General features: G+C 42.3%; 1 protein-coding gene across 3 annotated transcripts; it reads right to left on the minus strand.

Moving 5' to 3' along the window:
* Positions 1-996: 996 nt before the first annotated feature.
* On the minus strand, positions 997-12,989 carry pisd (phosphatidylserine decarboxylase). Of its 3 annotated transcripts, XM_006782219.3 has the most exons (10): positions 12,760-12,989; positions 12,495-12,600; positions 12,126-12,160; positions 11,884-12,020; positions 6,498-6,632; positions 6,310-6,411; positions 3,008-3,131; positions 2,101-2,250; positions 1,862-2,022; positions 997-1,680 (listed from the first exon to the last, which is right to left on the minus strand). In XM_006782219.3, exons 1-10 carry the CDS (start codon positions 12,824-12,826, stop codon positions 1,441-1,443), a joined length of 1,257 nt encoding a protein of 418 aa, XP_006782282.3. In that variant the 5' UTR covers positions 12,827-12,989; the 3' UTR covers positions 997-1,440. The 3 variants fall into 3 exon arrangements, with proteins under 3 accessions (XP_006782282.3, XP_035769391.1, XP_006782281.1); XM_035913498.2 differs by lacking the exons at positions 12,495-12,600; positions 12,760-12,989 and adding an exon at positions 7,082-7,226 and having other exon boundaries at positions 12,126-12,158; XM_006782218.3 differs by lacking the exons at positions 11,884-12,020; positions 12,126-12,160; positions 12,495-12,600; positions 12,760-12,989 and adding exons at positions 7,082-7,226; positions 8,715-11,848.
* Between the last annotated feature and the right edge of the window lie 2,527 nt (positions 12,990-15,516).

Consider the following 15,516-nt stretch of genomic DNA (forward strand, 5'->3'; position numbering starts at 1 on the left):
AGGAGGACGATATTTTATCCCACTGTATGTTTGAGTGTATATTATTGGGTTGACAATAAAACTCAACTTGACTTGACTATTGTCCCATGGTTGATAGTGTCACTATGAGTACAAACCAAGCGGTGGTGCATCATGCTGTGGAAATGTTTTTCAGCAGCAGGAACTGGAAGACTAGTCAGGATGGAGGGAAAGATAAATACAGCGAGTCATCCCTGATGACAACCTGCTCCAGAGTTCTTTGCACCTTGGACTGGGGCAAAGCTTCATCTTCCAATTGGACAATGACAAAGTAAAAGAAAATAAATGGATTCTGGTATGAAAATTGGTATTTAAAAAAGCTGTATATCTCTAAACTGACCAGTGCACTGTGATTTTTTTAAACATATCTACCCCCACCCCCAAAAAACAATAAATAAAAAAGTGAATGTGACAAAATATTGGACAGTAATTCAGAGTCTAATAATAGACACAAAAGAAGTCTAATAATACAAAGTAAATAAAAGTTTGGGCAGCTGAGAAGTTGGTAGGAACCTCAGGCCCTCGCTGTATTTTATAAATGTGTTAGCCTTTATATGTTAGCCTAAAACTCATCATCTCTCTTTATTTCTGTCTCTTAACATCAACATCACTCTGATATTACAGACACACCTTCCATTAATACCACACCACACTGTTGCTGCTGACTTCTGCCACTGATCAGGAATTAGGACCAACTGTGAACAAGTTTTACCTGAGCTGTAAGATAAGGTGTGACAAATGTTCCCAAAACATTTCTGCTGCCTTCATTTTTTTTAACCTTTCAGATGAAAATAAAAAAATGAGTAAATAAATTCTGTACATTTTTATTTAATAAAGATAAATTTTTAGTTTGACTTTGCCGTCACAGCTCGGCAGGCTCTCCACTGACTGAAGGGACACCATCCAATTGCTGCCACACTCTCACACAACTCTGCCACTGCGACCACTGGAAGGTTAGAAACAGGAATGTGCGTGCAGTCTATTTAAAAAGAAAAAAAAAAACTTTATTCATAATTAGATCTTTTACAAAAGCAGAGAAAATGGAGGAGGTGTCACATTTAAATCCCACAAAAAAAAAACAAGATTAATGAGACAAATTAATAATAATAACCCTTCAACCAATCACTGGCCTCCAATCAGATGTGAGCTAGCTGATGCTAACAAAAACCTGTGAGCAATAAAGTTTGAAACATTCAAACAGAAATGTGTTCAGCTGCTGGTCGAGTCTCTGAGAGGGACAGAGTGGGAGGGGTTTGGCATTTCCCGCTCACGGGCACAAGGCGTTCTGGGAGTCTGAGTGCTTGTTGTGATAAGCATCCATTTCGAGTCCTCCGCAGAGAAAAATACCCAGAATTCCTAAAACTCCTCTCTTAAAATCTGTCTCTGATCAGGCCCTGCCCCCTGAGCCTGTAAATCATCCAATTAGAGGCTGCCGAGGCCTTCTCCCACTCTGATTCGTTGGCCAGGCTGCAGGTTGAAGCTGAAGTCTTTGGGGGCCTCGAAAAGCAGAACGATGGTGGAGCCCAGGTTAAACTCCCCGACAGACTCCCCCTTCTGTAAGGCCACGCCCCCTTCACCAGCAAACTTCACCGTCTGGTCAGCAATGTAGCTGTGATCATGAAAGGAGCCTTTACTGTAACGAGGTGTGTTGGTCTGAAGCTCCTGAGCATTTAAAACAGAAGGTGTTAAAACCAACCATCAATCAGTTAATCAATATTTCACTATACAGAGTGAACGAAATAAGAAAGACCAACAAGAACTGATCAAAACAAAAAAGACAAAACAAAAAGAACATTCGTTCGCACACGTTCAGAAAATCAACAGGAACACAAAGTAACGTCACCTGGTCAAAGTAAATTCTGATTGAACCGACGTTCGTGGCACCGACCGCCGTTAATGAGAAGAAGCCTTGCTGCCATTGGCCGGTGAGAACCACACGCTCATTAAGGCAAAAGAGCTCTTTGATCCAACGAGCGACGCCTGGGTTCACCGACATTAACGAGCCTAACGAGGAAGGACACACAGGCGGGTCAGGGTGGGGACGCAAAGACCACATGGCTGCACAGGTGAACACACTCTCACCTGGAAAGTGACGCCGAAGCTCCACCCTCCAGTCTGTGGGCGAATGGAAGCAGTGGTAGTCACCTGGAGCCAGGTAAATGACAACGTGGAAAAGGTCGCTGTCGGGAGACGAGAGGAGGTTTTCCCTGAAGGAGGAGGACGACGAGGAGTCTGAGGACAGAGAGAAGCCGGGGTTAAACAGGTAAACAAACCTCAAAGATGCCCGCAGGGATTCAACAGGTGTGACTGCAAAGTGTCAAACCTAAGTCAGGAGACGAGGAGTCACACACGTGCAATCAGGTGTAGTTCACAGAGAGTCGCTGTATCTTAGTTCTATCAAACCTGCTTAATATAAAACTCAGCAGGTTCTCAAACCTACAACACCTCAGGGGATTTTCACCTGCATGGTAAACAAATGTCATTTCCAAGAGAAATCATAAAAACTTTAAAGTCAGCTGGTCTTTGTGGCAGGGTGTGGTCTTTGTGGCAGGGTGTGGTCTTTGTGGCAGGGTGTGGTCTTTGTGGCAGGGTGTGGTCTTTGGCTAGGCTGCTCATCTGTGTAATGACGGCTCTTCCTTTTTTTCAGTGATGCCTGGACCTGGAGAGTTGTGTGGACAGGTGGGCCGAAGAAGTTCCCAGTTCCATTATTTTATTTATTATTATTTATTAATGATTCCTTATTTTTTCCACTAGTTTTTGAGCCTTCATAGGGTCCCACATGATCCCTCTTTTCATTTTATTAGACTTTGTGGAGGGGAAAATAAAAGTACTTTCATTTGCCATGTATTCTTGCACATTAATATATTTTGATGCAATGTTTTATTGGGTATATTACATGACATAAAATATATCTGACGTTAGTGTTACAAAACTACACTACGTGAGTTGTACATATGGTCACCGTTACATGGAGGCGGTCTGGTCTTACCTTTGCACTGCCTCTTTTGTGGTCCGAGAAAATGTTCCAGACTGTAGGTGACCCCCTTCACCTGCTCCACCTCTGAGTTCTTTACACGACCAAAGTGGAGGATCCTTCCATCAGCCGGAGAGGTCTGGAAGAGGCCGGAGACCCCAAACAACCAGGTTAACCCACAAGTTTAATTGCCTAGTTTAACGTTATCTCACAGGTTAACCCCTGGTCTAGCTCCAAGTTTAACTTCGTCTCCCAGTATCTTTCAGATTAGCTTTAGTTAAACTGGGCGATAGAATTGATTTTCCATCACAAAATGTATTGATCTTTAATGATTCACAGAGTTTCACTAGTTGCACATGTTGTCATGTTACAGCTCTATTCCCAAAATTAATTCAATTAATTTTTCACCTAAAAATTCTATACACAATAGCCCACATTGACAAAGGGAAATGTTTGCTGAAATTATTTTTATTATTAAAAAGTAAAAAACACAAATATAACAAGTATCAAGCATCAACAGCATTTATTTATTAATTCAGTTCACTTTTATTTATACAGCGCCAAATCACAACAAAGGTCATCTAAAGGCGCTCCATATTGTAAGTTAGACGCTACAATAATATAGAAATGGCACAATACTACTTTTTTTATGTCTGATACCAATACCACAAATTTGGATATCTACCGATATGAATCCGATAGTCTATTTTATAATAAATAAAACTTTTTGTGCTGCATTTTGTATAAGTTCATACCAAAATTTAAAAAAACAAAAAAAACCCAAAACACTCTATTACACTTGTCTGCAAAAGATACACTGCACCCAAAAATATTTCAGTTTAGCAATACTGATCTTTTTAAATCAAAGTATATAAAGTAACATTCAAAAAGTAATTTAAAATGCAATTTTATGCAGATTTCAAAAACTCTTTGTTTCTGAAAAAAAGAAGTGCAATATCAGCACAAAATAATGTTTATACTCAACAACTTCAGGTTGTAGAATGGACCCTTTTATACTTAGGGCTTAACAATAAATAGACATCCAGAGTGGAAAGCAGTGCAAAAAAATGCAAACACGGCCTCTCACAACACTCATCTTTTATCAAGTCAGTGTAAGCTGTTTCTCTGACATTTAACCTGAGACTGAAATTTGTGCAAATTCTACAAAAAACTTAAAACAAGTATGAAAAAAAAGTGTTTTTCATAGTTTTTTTTTTCTCTGAACCACAAAACTGTTTAGCCATGTGTCGTGCCAAGGTAGGTATCTCTGACAGAATTAGTTTCCCCTGCATCACGCTGGGCTCTCCAAATCACAAACAAACAGTATCTCACATTGTTCATTTTTAGTTCACAAACACTTCTTATAATGACTCCTGAAACTTTGCAGGTTTTAGCTCTTTATACAGTAAAGTTATAGGACGATAAAAATAATTATCAGGCAAAATATCCTTCATTTGTTAAAATAATCCTGTCTGATACCACGTGAGAATAATAAATATATTATAACCCTCATACTAAATAGTAATCTCACGACACTCATTTTTCACTTTTTCACAAAACTAAAACATCACTACTTCCACGTCTAATTGTCTGTAATGAAAGTGGAGTAAACTAGATCCGCACTCCGTGCCCAGCGAATGCTCGCGACACAGGGGGAACAAATTTTGTCGGGGATACCTACCTTGGCACAACACCTGGTTTGGCAGCACGTAGCGAGGCTCCAAATGCTTTCAGTGTGAACTCCAGACCGCCGACAGGTCTCGCACACAACAGAGCCACACTATCACATGACGCATACTGCTCCGATGTGCTAAGGTCACTACCTGGGTTACGCCATGTTGCAAGTTTTGTGAGGTGCTTCTGTGATATTTAATGGATCAGATTACATTTTTTATTTCTAGCCCGATATCCGATCCAGTAATTTAGGTCAGGATGGCAGCGATACAGATACTGTATATCGGATGGGTCCAGCTTGTCATGCCTATTTTTGGGCAGTTTCTCCCATTCTTCTTTGCAGAACCTCTCCAGCTCCATCAGGCTGGATGAGGAACATCAGTGCATAGAAATCTTCAGATTTTTCCAGAGATGTTTAATCGGGTTCAAGGCTGGTCTCTGTCTGGGCCTCTTGAGGACATTCACAGCATGGTCCTGCAGAAGCCTATCCTTTGTTATCTCAGCTGTGTGTTGAAGGTCGTTGTCGTTGTCGTTGTCGGTTGTTGGTGTTAGATGAAGATTTGCCCCCCACCCCCGAGTCCAAGGTCCAGAGCACTCTGGAGCAGGTTGTTGACTCTGTGCATTGCTGCATTCATCTTGCCCTCTACCCTGACTAGTCTCCCAGTTACTGCTGCAAAAGAACATCTCCACAGCATGATGCTGCCACCACCTTGCTTCTCTATAGGGATGGTACTGGTCAGGTGATGAGCGATGCCTGGTTTCCTCCAGACATGACACATTCAGGCCAAAGAGTTCCATCTTTGTGTCATCAGATCAGATAATTTTGATTCCATGGTCTGAAAGTCCTTCAGGTGCCTTTTGGCAAACTCCATGCAGGCTGTCACGTGCTTTTTACTGAGGAGTGGCTTCAGTCTGCCTGCTCTAGCATACAGGCCTGATTGGTGGAGTGCTGCAGAAATGGTTGTCTTTCTGGAACGTTCTCCTCTTTCCACAGAGCAATGCTCTCGGTCACCTCTGAGGTCCTTCTACCCTGATCGCTCAGATTGGCTCGGCGCCCAGTTCTAGGAAGAGCCCTGTTGGTGTCAAACTTGATGATGGAGGCCTGTGTGCTCATGGAGACCTTTCCTGTACCCTTCAGTAGATCTGTGTCTCTATGCAATCCTGCCTCAGAGGTCTACAGACAGTTCCTTAGACTTCCTGGCTTGGATTGTGCTCTGACATGTACTCACAGTACTCAGCTGGTACCTTATAGTCAGGTGTGTGCCTTTCCAAATCATGTCCACTCTACTGAATTTACCACAGGTGGACTCCAGTCAAGCTGTAGAAACATGTGACCGATGATCGGTGGAAACAGGAAGCACCTGAATTCAATTTTGAGTCTCGTGGAAAAGGCTTTGAATACTTATGTATATGCTACTTTTTTTTTTTAAATAAATTTGCAATAATTTTAAGCCAACTGTTTTCACTTCGTCATTCTGGGGTAATATATGTAAAATGAATTTCAGAATAGGGCTGTAACATGACAACATGCACAACAACTGAAGCTCTCTTGATACTTTCCTGAGGCACAGCAACGTTATCTCTCAGTTTAACCATGTTTATCTCCCAGTTTAGACCCTGTCTTAGCAGGAGGAGCAGGTTACCAGGCAGGAGGAGGCGCAGAGTGGTCGGACTGCAGGTTTAAGGCGTCGCCTGAAAAATTCTCCTAGATTTCTGTAATGATGTAAATCCTCCACCGCTGCCTCCTGGTGGACAAACAGAGGAACAAACTTTATTTAATAGTAATAAAGAAAACAAGATGGCCAAATAAACAAGCTGAGCATGTCCTGACCTGCATGTTCACGCCAAAGGTCCAGATATACAGGGAGTAGATGGGTTTGCGAAGCCAGGTGGGGAGCTCCACCCCATTCAGACGACCCCACGCCCGAGAGAGCAGTCGAGTAGGGAAGGAACGGTACAATGCCACCTGTAGGGGGAAACAGCAGCTACACCTTTGAATTTATTTACATGAGTGGATAAAATGACTAATGAAGAGTCATTCTATATACTGGAGTAAAAAGAGAGAAAGTAAAGGAGGAGTTTTGGGGGAGTCGTGGGTAAGAAGAGAACAGATAAATAGGGGTAGGGGACTACAAGGAGTTTAGATGTCCAACAGATTTTTAGGGTAACTGAATCCAATCGATGGGACAGATCAATAAGTTTGTTATCAGTGATCAATAAGGTGTTCTGTTTGTGTTTCTGCTTCTGATTGTTTCACGCTTTCATTTTCAAAATGCAGACAGGAAATGTTGCGTCACTGCATTAACTGGTCGATTGATCAGATATTGATCAGAGGAGACAGGGAAGGATGTGAAGCAGAATGTACGAATATGGCTGCTGCCCGCCTTGCACTTCAACCAATCAGAGGCTTCTTACCCGGCAGGCCAGTGGCCGCAGAGTGCTCACAGACAGGATATAGCACAGGAAGGAGATTGGCCGGTGGCGCCATGCGGCGGGGCGACTCACGCCACCCTTGAGCGCGCTCAGACGGCGACGGAGAGCCAAACGAGGGACCTGAAGCCTGATTATAATAACGAGATTTAACGTGAACATGAATATTTTTCAAATACAAGAAAAAAATAAACCAGAACAGCTGATGAGTCCAAGTCATGTAAAGAGGCGGGCGTAGGCAGGTGAGGAGAAGGTGGGGCTTGTGCGTGGGGAGAGGCAGAGGAGGAGCAGACGCTAAAAGATAAGGACACTAAAAGAATGCTAACAGGGATGGAGACTGATGTCACAGTCTGATGTCATGATGTCATTAACTCCCCCAAAATAAACTCTCAGCAGCTGGAGTGATGCCATTTATGTTTATATTCTTCAGCCAATAAGATTCAAGATGCTCACCTGGATAGAGTCTGACAGAGTGTGTGTGTGTGTGTGTGTGTGAGTGTGAGTGAGTGAGTGAGAGAGAGAGACACAACGTGTGTGAGTGAGAGCAAGTGAATGAGCGAGTGGGTGAGAGAAAGTAAGCAATGAATGTGCGTGAGAGCGTTTGGGAAGGGGGGTTTCTACGGTGACTGCTTGCTTAGCAGGTCAGCTATTTTAGCTTTAGCCTAGCTTAGTGTGTTAGCCTCTTTCCATTTGATCCTGTGCTAACCTGCAAACCCAGTTAGAGATAACCACTGATGCTAATCCTGCTGCAACACACACACACACACACACACACAAATCCTCTTTAACACACACACACACTCACTTCTTTCACACCTGAGACTCTTGAGAGTCCTTTGTTTTCAGAGGGTCAAAAGTATTTGGACATGTCAACAACATTTAAATGTAAGAACAGTTTGACTGTTGAAGAACCCACAGACTGCTGTGTCTCCTCCTTCAGCTGGGTTCTTCTCTCTGCCTTCAGTTTTAATTACTGAAACACTGGCCTGAGATCAGCTCTCGGACTTTTCTCTCCCATCATTCTGGTTCAGCTTCATCTTGTTTGTCTGTCTAAAGATCATTTTTCAGATGTTTTAAAGTCAGATCTTCCTGAGTGAGGTTAGTAAGCGGCGTCTCTTGATCACAGATTTTCACCTCACAGAGACTTCTGATGTTGCACATGAACATGCAAATAATTTTGTTATCACCTTCAGTGCCCTCTGCTCTCTCAGGTCTGTTGCTGAGCTGATCAGTGATTCATTCTTTTTAACAGTGATCGAGTTTATTGATTGGGACACTGATAAAAAAGTTTCTGCTCTGTGACTGCTATATTTTGGCGTTTCAGATCAATGATGGCCTCTCTCACCTGCACTAACGTCTCTTTGGGCCTCATATTTTGACCATGAAAACCATAAAAATTCAGAGATCACCTCTGCTTCGCGAGTCCTGGAATAACATCAACGTCGGATTAATTCTGACCCTGTGAAGAGTATTACCTGCACTTCCTGATCTGTGGATCTGATTCGTTAAATTTTAAACTTTGAGCGGCATCCCACCTCTGTCCCTTCCTGATGTGCTTCTAAATGAAACTGTACTCACTGTTTGTGTAAATAAAGTTTTTCTGTCCTTCCTCTCCCACCTGAATCGTGCTGTCGTTCTCCTCCTCACTCCTTGCCCTCCTCCATCTTTCTCGCTCTCTCCTTTGGGAGTTCGCCTCTGCCGCCTCACCTGCCGCAGCAGGGCACTCTCACCACGCCTCCTGTCGCCACGGCGACCAGAGAAAAACCTCACCATGAACGAGCGTTGGGTGAAGACGCCGTCGCAGGACAGCGAACCGGCCGACGACACATCAGGATGACGAAGAGTTAAAGAGGAGAGAGAGAAAGAGGAGTGTCCGTGGAGAGCAGACGGAGAAATGAGAGGGAGACGGAGGAACGCATAGAAGAGGAGGAGGAGGAGGAGGGCATAACGCTGAACAGCTCCTCCTCTGTTTATTAATAGCATGAAGGAGGAAGAAACTGTCAATCATTAATTACTGATCACACTGAACCTTAAATAAAAGCTTTTCTTTTTTATTCTCAGGATTAAAATCATTTTTATTTTGGAAAACACTCATGCAGATTATAAACAGTCAAAAATTAAAAGTTTGTTTTGTTTTATTTCTCCTCCCTGTAATTTTTGTTTGAGGAATTAAAACAGAAAAAATGGTTAAAATACTTTTGTTGAGGATAAAATTTAAATTAAAGATTTAAAAAAATATATATTTTTTTAAAAGAAACAGCCATTGTTAAATTATTGATCAAATTGTGACAGTTTTTATTATTTTAAATGAGTGTTTAGAATGAAATTATTATTTAATTATTAAAACTATTATTTCAATTATTTATTTATTTTTAAATTACAAATCTGCACCAAAACAAATAAAATAATTGAAATAAATTTATATTTCAACACTTTATGAAGAGTTTATAAATAATAAATTTAAAAAAGCTCATCTTGTAACCGGAAGGTTACCGGTTCGATCCCCTGCTCTGTCTGTCTTGGTCTTTGTGTAGTCTTTGCAAGACACCTCACCTACCGCCTACCAGTGGTGCGATATGGCAGCCTTACTTCTGACAGTCTACAACTGTAGCTGCCTCCACCAGTGTGTGAATGTGAGAGTGAATGAATAGTGGCATTGTAAAGCGCTTTGGGGGTCTAGAAAAGTGCTTTATAGATGCAATCCATTATTATTATTATTATTATTATTATTATTAAAATGTATTTTGTCAGTATTATTTAATTATTTTATTCTCTGATAAAAAGTATTAAAATTATTGTGTTTTTCTTTTTAAAGCAGAAGTGAAAAAAGCCTTCTGATCATTAAACCTGCAAATAAAGACTTTTGTGCCAGTCACAGGCCAACCAATCAGAGCAAGACAACCGTGAGGAGAGGGGCGGGGCCTGCCTGAGTGACCAAGCTGTGTGACATAAGATCACCTTTCACCCAGATAACCAACCAACCAGCTGACCTGCTGTGATGTCACCATATGTTGAGGTTGTTGTTTTGTTTTTTGTTTTTTAAAAGGTGAATGTGGCAGCTTCCAGGTGAGGCAGGCGTGACAGGTTAGCTCAGGGGTGTCGAACTAAAGGCCTCAAGGGTCGGTGTCCTGCATGTTTTAGATATCACCCTGGGTCAACACACCTGAATCAAATGATTAGTTCATTACCAGGGATTTGGAGAACTTCAAGACAGGAGGTAATTTAGCCATTTAAATCAGCTGCGATGGATCAAGGACAACTAAAACCTGCAGGACAGCGGCCTTTGAGGCCTGAAGTTCGACACCTGTGGGTTAGCTGATCTTAACAGGAAGTGAGGTGTCCTGTTCTATCAGCCAATGGTTAGTTAAAGCACAAACTTATAGATCAACTGTCAATAATCAATAGCTCGTCTGCCTTCTGTCATCACAGAGTAACTTTTAAAGAAACTCAGCAGAATCGCATCATCATTACATCATCACCCTGAGCCTTCAAGCACAGGTGAGGTGTTACTGACGCGTGAGATCAAAACTAGTATTTCATTATTTAAACTCGGTAACTACAGTGATGAATAGGAGGAGGAGGGCATAATGTCAGCGGTTCAAAGGGGGAGGAGTCAGTCGAACAGGTGACAGTCCAGTTTAAGCTCAGAGTGGGAGGAGGAGGAAGGGTTTATGGGCTGTTTGTGTCCTCTGATTGATTCCCTGTAATAACTGATAACTGACTGTTGTGTAACGCTGACCGCCATCACACCACGTTTCATCTCACAGCAACCTTTGACCTATCCTCAGCTGCTGACACAGCTGGCCTTCTGACTGACACATTTCAGTGTTTAATCGTTTCTGTCATGGCTCCACAAACCCCCTTCGTTTGGATATGATTTTAAACAGAGAGACAATCTAAACACAGTCTCACACACACAGACATTGTAGTTACAACGTAAGGTTTTTTAAGAGCTTTAAAATGACTAGTGGCAATAAAAACTGAGAGAGAGAGTGTAAGAATGTGTCCATTTACAGGTTCACTCTGATTCACCGTAGGGGAAATTTGGGGCTCAGTCTTGACCTGAGGACTCTGCCATGCAGACCAGGAGAGCAGGAAATCAAACCATGGACCCACAGGGCCCCCCTCAGGCCCATGAATCTATACGTTTGTGTTTAAAATCACGTAAATAATCAAAAACGTAATTTTATCTTCTTCAGTTACTGTAAAAATAAAAGGCTTCTTTCTTCTGTAAACATAATCAATGAACCGACGCTCTGACTGTAAATAAAGTTTGGAACAAACCGAAGGCCCAAGAAAGTGCTTCCTGTACATTTGGTTTGTTTCCTGTTCAAGATTTTCATTTTTCTGTGAATTTAAATTTAAAAAAGAAAAGTGTTTCAATCATCGAGCAGCTCAATCAATATGAGCCCAATGCTTCCTGTCGCCGCTGTCACAGAAATGTTTAAATATCTGTGTGTTGTTTAAACGTTGCGTGAGTAGGTCGTCCTGAACGTGAGTGTTTCTGAGTTTTTCTTTGAAATGAGGCGAACAGATTTTATTGAGTCGATTTATTTGGAGAGAAACTCGAAACATTTCAAGCATTTTGTTTCTGATGACGAGAATCAGCATCTTCCACCTGACAGCCGAACGTCTCGATTTTACTTCGCAGAGACAATTTTTCCAATGCTGCCACCGACCAATCACAGAAACGAGAGCTACAAACGCCGCGTTCATTGTGAGTCTGACTGCACGTGCTCAGTGTTACAAGGCAAGTGAGGAGACATCAGAGAAAGTTTTCACTTTACCTGTGTGGGTGTAGCCACAGGGGGCGGGGCTCCATCCTCCCCCTGGCCCCACTTCTGGTACTGCTTGTAACCAAGGTAACCACCACCAGTCACCAATAGGAAGGGCAGGGGCCGGGGGCCCGGCAGAAGACCACGTCCTGAAGAGACGACGAGAGCCGATTGGACTACAGAGATTACATCATCCACAAACAAACAACAGCTGAAGAGCTCTGTCTTCTCCAGTTTTGGGGTGGGGGGCTCACCTGTGCTGAAGCGTCTGCAGCTCAGAGAGAAAACTCTGAAAAACAGGAAGGACACTCAAACTGATCAATCAGATCACATCAGTGATCAATACCTGCGACGTTCAGCGTCAGAGAGCACAGGTATCGCCCCTAGTGGACACCTGACACGTTCAGTGGCTTTAAATGAACGAGACACTTAAAATTCTGGTCTTTCTGAGTTTCAGAAAACAAAGATGCTCAATGGTTAATGACTCATTACCGAAAGCGACACTGAAAAGCTTAAAAAGAATGTATGTGTGTGAAGGTTCTCAGTCATCCAGGTCATCGTAGTCCAAAAAGCTTCCTCGGCTCTTCCTTTATAAACAACTGAGATGAAGAACAAATAAATACCTGCCGCTGCTCCATACCCTCCGAAAAGCCGCCGCCATCTTGTGTTTCCGGACGTGACGTATGACGTTGTGCGTAAGAGCACTACTGGAACGAAGCCCCGCTCCCCCTTTGTCCCACGTGAGGAAACACAATTATTTCGGTTTATTCTTGATTAAAAAGCGTAAACGATCATAGACGATTTATTGATTTTAAGATGTAATTATTGTTCAATTACGTAACATCCTGATAGCCAAACATGCTCCCCCTCTGGACCCTACTACTTCACCTAAAGAGCAAACGGGTCTCCCGATCACCTGGAACAGCTGGGACAGATATGTCAGCGGGCTCTTCATCCACTACAGCTCCGCCTTCAAAACGCCCCCCTCTCCACCTGCTCGTACTCACCGACCGCCCACAGAAGGTCAAACTGAGCCCACAGCTCGACACCTGCTCACTCTAGCAGCACCACAGTGGATTCAGATTCACACTGCTGCGGTTCATCCATAGACAGGAAGTAAGCCAGAAACCTCTGAGGGGCTTTAATGTTTAGAGAATCGGCGGATCAGTGACGTTAACCCTCAGCCTGCTGGTGTCTTATCGAAGTGACATGGTGTGAGTCACGTGGTGTGAAGGTGTAGTTTATTATTGGTGTGAAATCAGTGAAAATCTTAACTAGCAACCAGCCAACAACATAATCAGTGTAAACAGACTGAGGATTATTGATTATCTGGTTATTATTTGGTGTGAGACCTTGAGAGTTTATGAAAACTGTCAATTTTAATTACTTGTTTGTGAAAATCTGAGTAGATACAAAGAAGGAAACAGTGGTATCAAACATACGGCCTGGGCAGGGCCGTGCAGAAACGTTTAAAGGGGCGGGGGCTCAAAGTTAAAAAGGGGCACATTGAACCAGGCTGAATAACAACAACACACATTCATCAATAATCTAATATGGGATCGCATCATACTATATCACTGTTGTGAGGTGGCGACAAGGCAAAGCAAACGTAGCCGATGTTTTACCTGATGGGTACAATGTTGCTGTTGAGGAGTTTCTGCTGCTCCTGCTGCTGATAGTGCTGGAGGGCAGTGCTGTGCTGATCTGAGACTGTAGACATTAAAAAGTCCATAGGAGAGATGGTAGCTGATTAAACAAGTATCATGAGATAATAACAAAATGCAAAGATTGGTGACAGCGCTTGGAACCATAAGGCAACAAAAAACTGTGAGAAATAATTTAGGCTCTGCCTGTGAATCACTCTTTGCTTCTCTTCTTCCTTCCATCCCATCATTTCATATATCACTCTCCACTTGCTGTCTATCTGAGAACAAGGCACAACTTGCTATTGCAATAAACTATAATTTAATTATCCACACCCAACAACTCTTGCACTTAATCTATAATAAAATGATGTTATAACTGTTAAATGTTATAGCACTGCCTTTAGTAGCCTCACACAGCTCTACTGTTCCCTCCTCATGTCCTTACCAGCCATGTCTGGACATTGTTATATCATGAGTAATAATTTTAAAAAATGCACGCACACACAGTGACATTTTAGACCTTCTTCAGAATACTGTATACACTATGGGCATCACGGTGCTGATCCAGAATCCTTACATTATTATTTATTACTAGAGCTACAATAATAAAGCAATGAGGAGGGGGAAGTAATAAATATGAAATAATGTCATTATGATGATTCCATTTCTTTCACTATCCACTCTGTGCAGGGGAAAGCTTATTACATGTTTAAACTGTAGAGATACAATAATTTTACTGCTGTAAAATCCAAATTTTGTCTTATTTAAAATATAAATCTAATATAATCTGCTTCTTAATGTATGTTCTTTAAAATACAGCGTGTGTTTTTTAAAATATTATAATAATGCATAATTATGTGGACATGCATATTAGATCGTTTTTTTAGTGAAATATAATCCCCCCCAGAAAGGCAGGAAAAGCCCAGAAAGTTACTTTAAAACTAAATATGTTCCCTAAAACGGTGACAGAGCTACAGACCCATGACAGCCTTACCCAGGTAGCCAGCAGCTATGACCAGCACTACCTGTGCAGTTAATAAAATGAAGGTAATGTTTGTCGCGCTGTTGCACACACAGCACGGTCATTTGTTTCAGTTAGCCTCAGATTGATGACACAAAGATTAATCTTCAGTCTGTGTGTTTGTGGACAGCTGCGTTCCTAGGGATCCTGCAGGGGTGCTTCAGGATTACGCTGTCTCTGAGCTGCAGAGCGACTCCAATCATGACTCTTATGGACAGAAGCCCGGAGTGGAGGAGGATGGAGGTTTGATGATGTTGTGGTCTCTGAGGTAGTTTTGCTGGATTCATCAGGTGGTGACCTGCAGCTCAGTGAAAGCCGACGTACTCTGCAGGAAAAGGGTGTTGAGCCTTTTTTAGATGGAGGCAGTAAAGCAGGTTGTTTTCATGAGTGATGGAGGTGGGACCAGAGCATAGGCGTGGTGCCATGTGAGCACACAGGTAGATACGTACCCACACTCACCCCAGACATGCCGGAGAGACCTCTGACAGATTAGACAGATGATGTGTAAATTTTAGGATTTCCTGTTTTGTCATGGTAACAAACTGTCTGACCTCCCATCTGTTTCATCAGTTCAGTTTCTGTTTGCCTTTGAGCTGCACCGATCTGCAGCATAAGATCGTTTCCCATCTCTCTGTTAAAGGAGCCAATCAGATCAGTCCAAAAATTAATGATTGCAGTAACTGATCCTTCACAGCCACGGTTGATTGATCAGGAACCACAAACTCTGACACTCCTCTGTGATCCAGCGTTGTTCAGGAGTGTTGATCCACTATGAGCAAACATTAATGTCCTCTGATCCAGGTGCACACTAACGAGCTCAGGCAAGAAAGTGAGTCCTCCAGGTAATCAGTCTCTTTAAAGAGAAACAAAGGGGAACTTCACTGATAATCAAATATCATTATTATGTTAGCAAGTCAACAAGCACATACACAGGAAGTGTTCCTCAATGACCTCTGAATTCAGAAAAATCAAACCAAA

The sequence above is a fragment of the Neolamprologus brichardi genome, chromosome 7, assembly GCF_056152115.1.
Source record: "Neolamprologus brichardi isolate AB-2024 chromosome 7, ASM5615211v1, whole genome shotgun sequence".
Taxonomy (NCBI): domain Eukaryota; kingdom Metazoa; phylum Chordata; class Actinopteri; order Cichliformes; family Cichlidae; genus Neolamprologus; species Neolamprologus brichardi.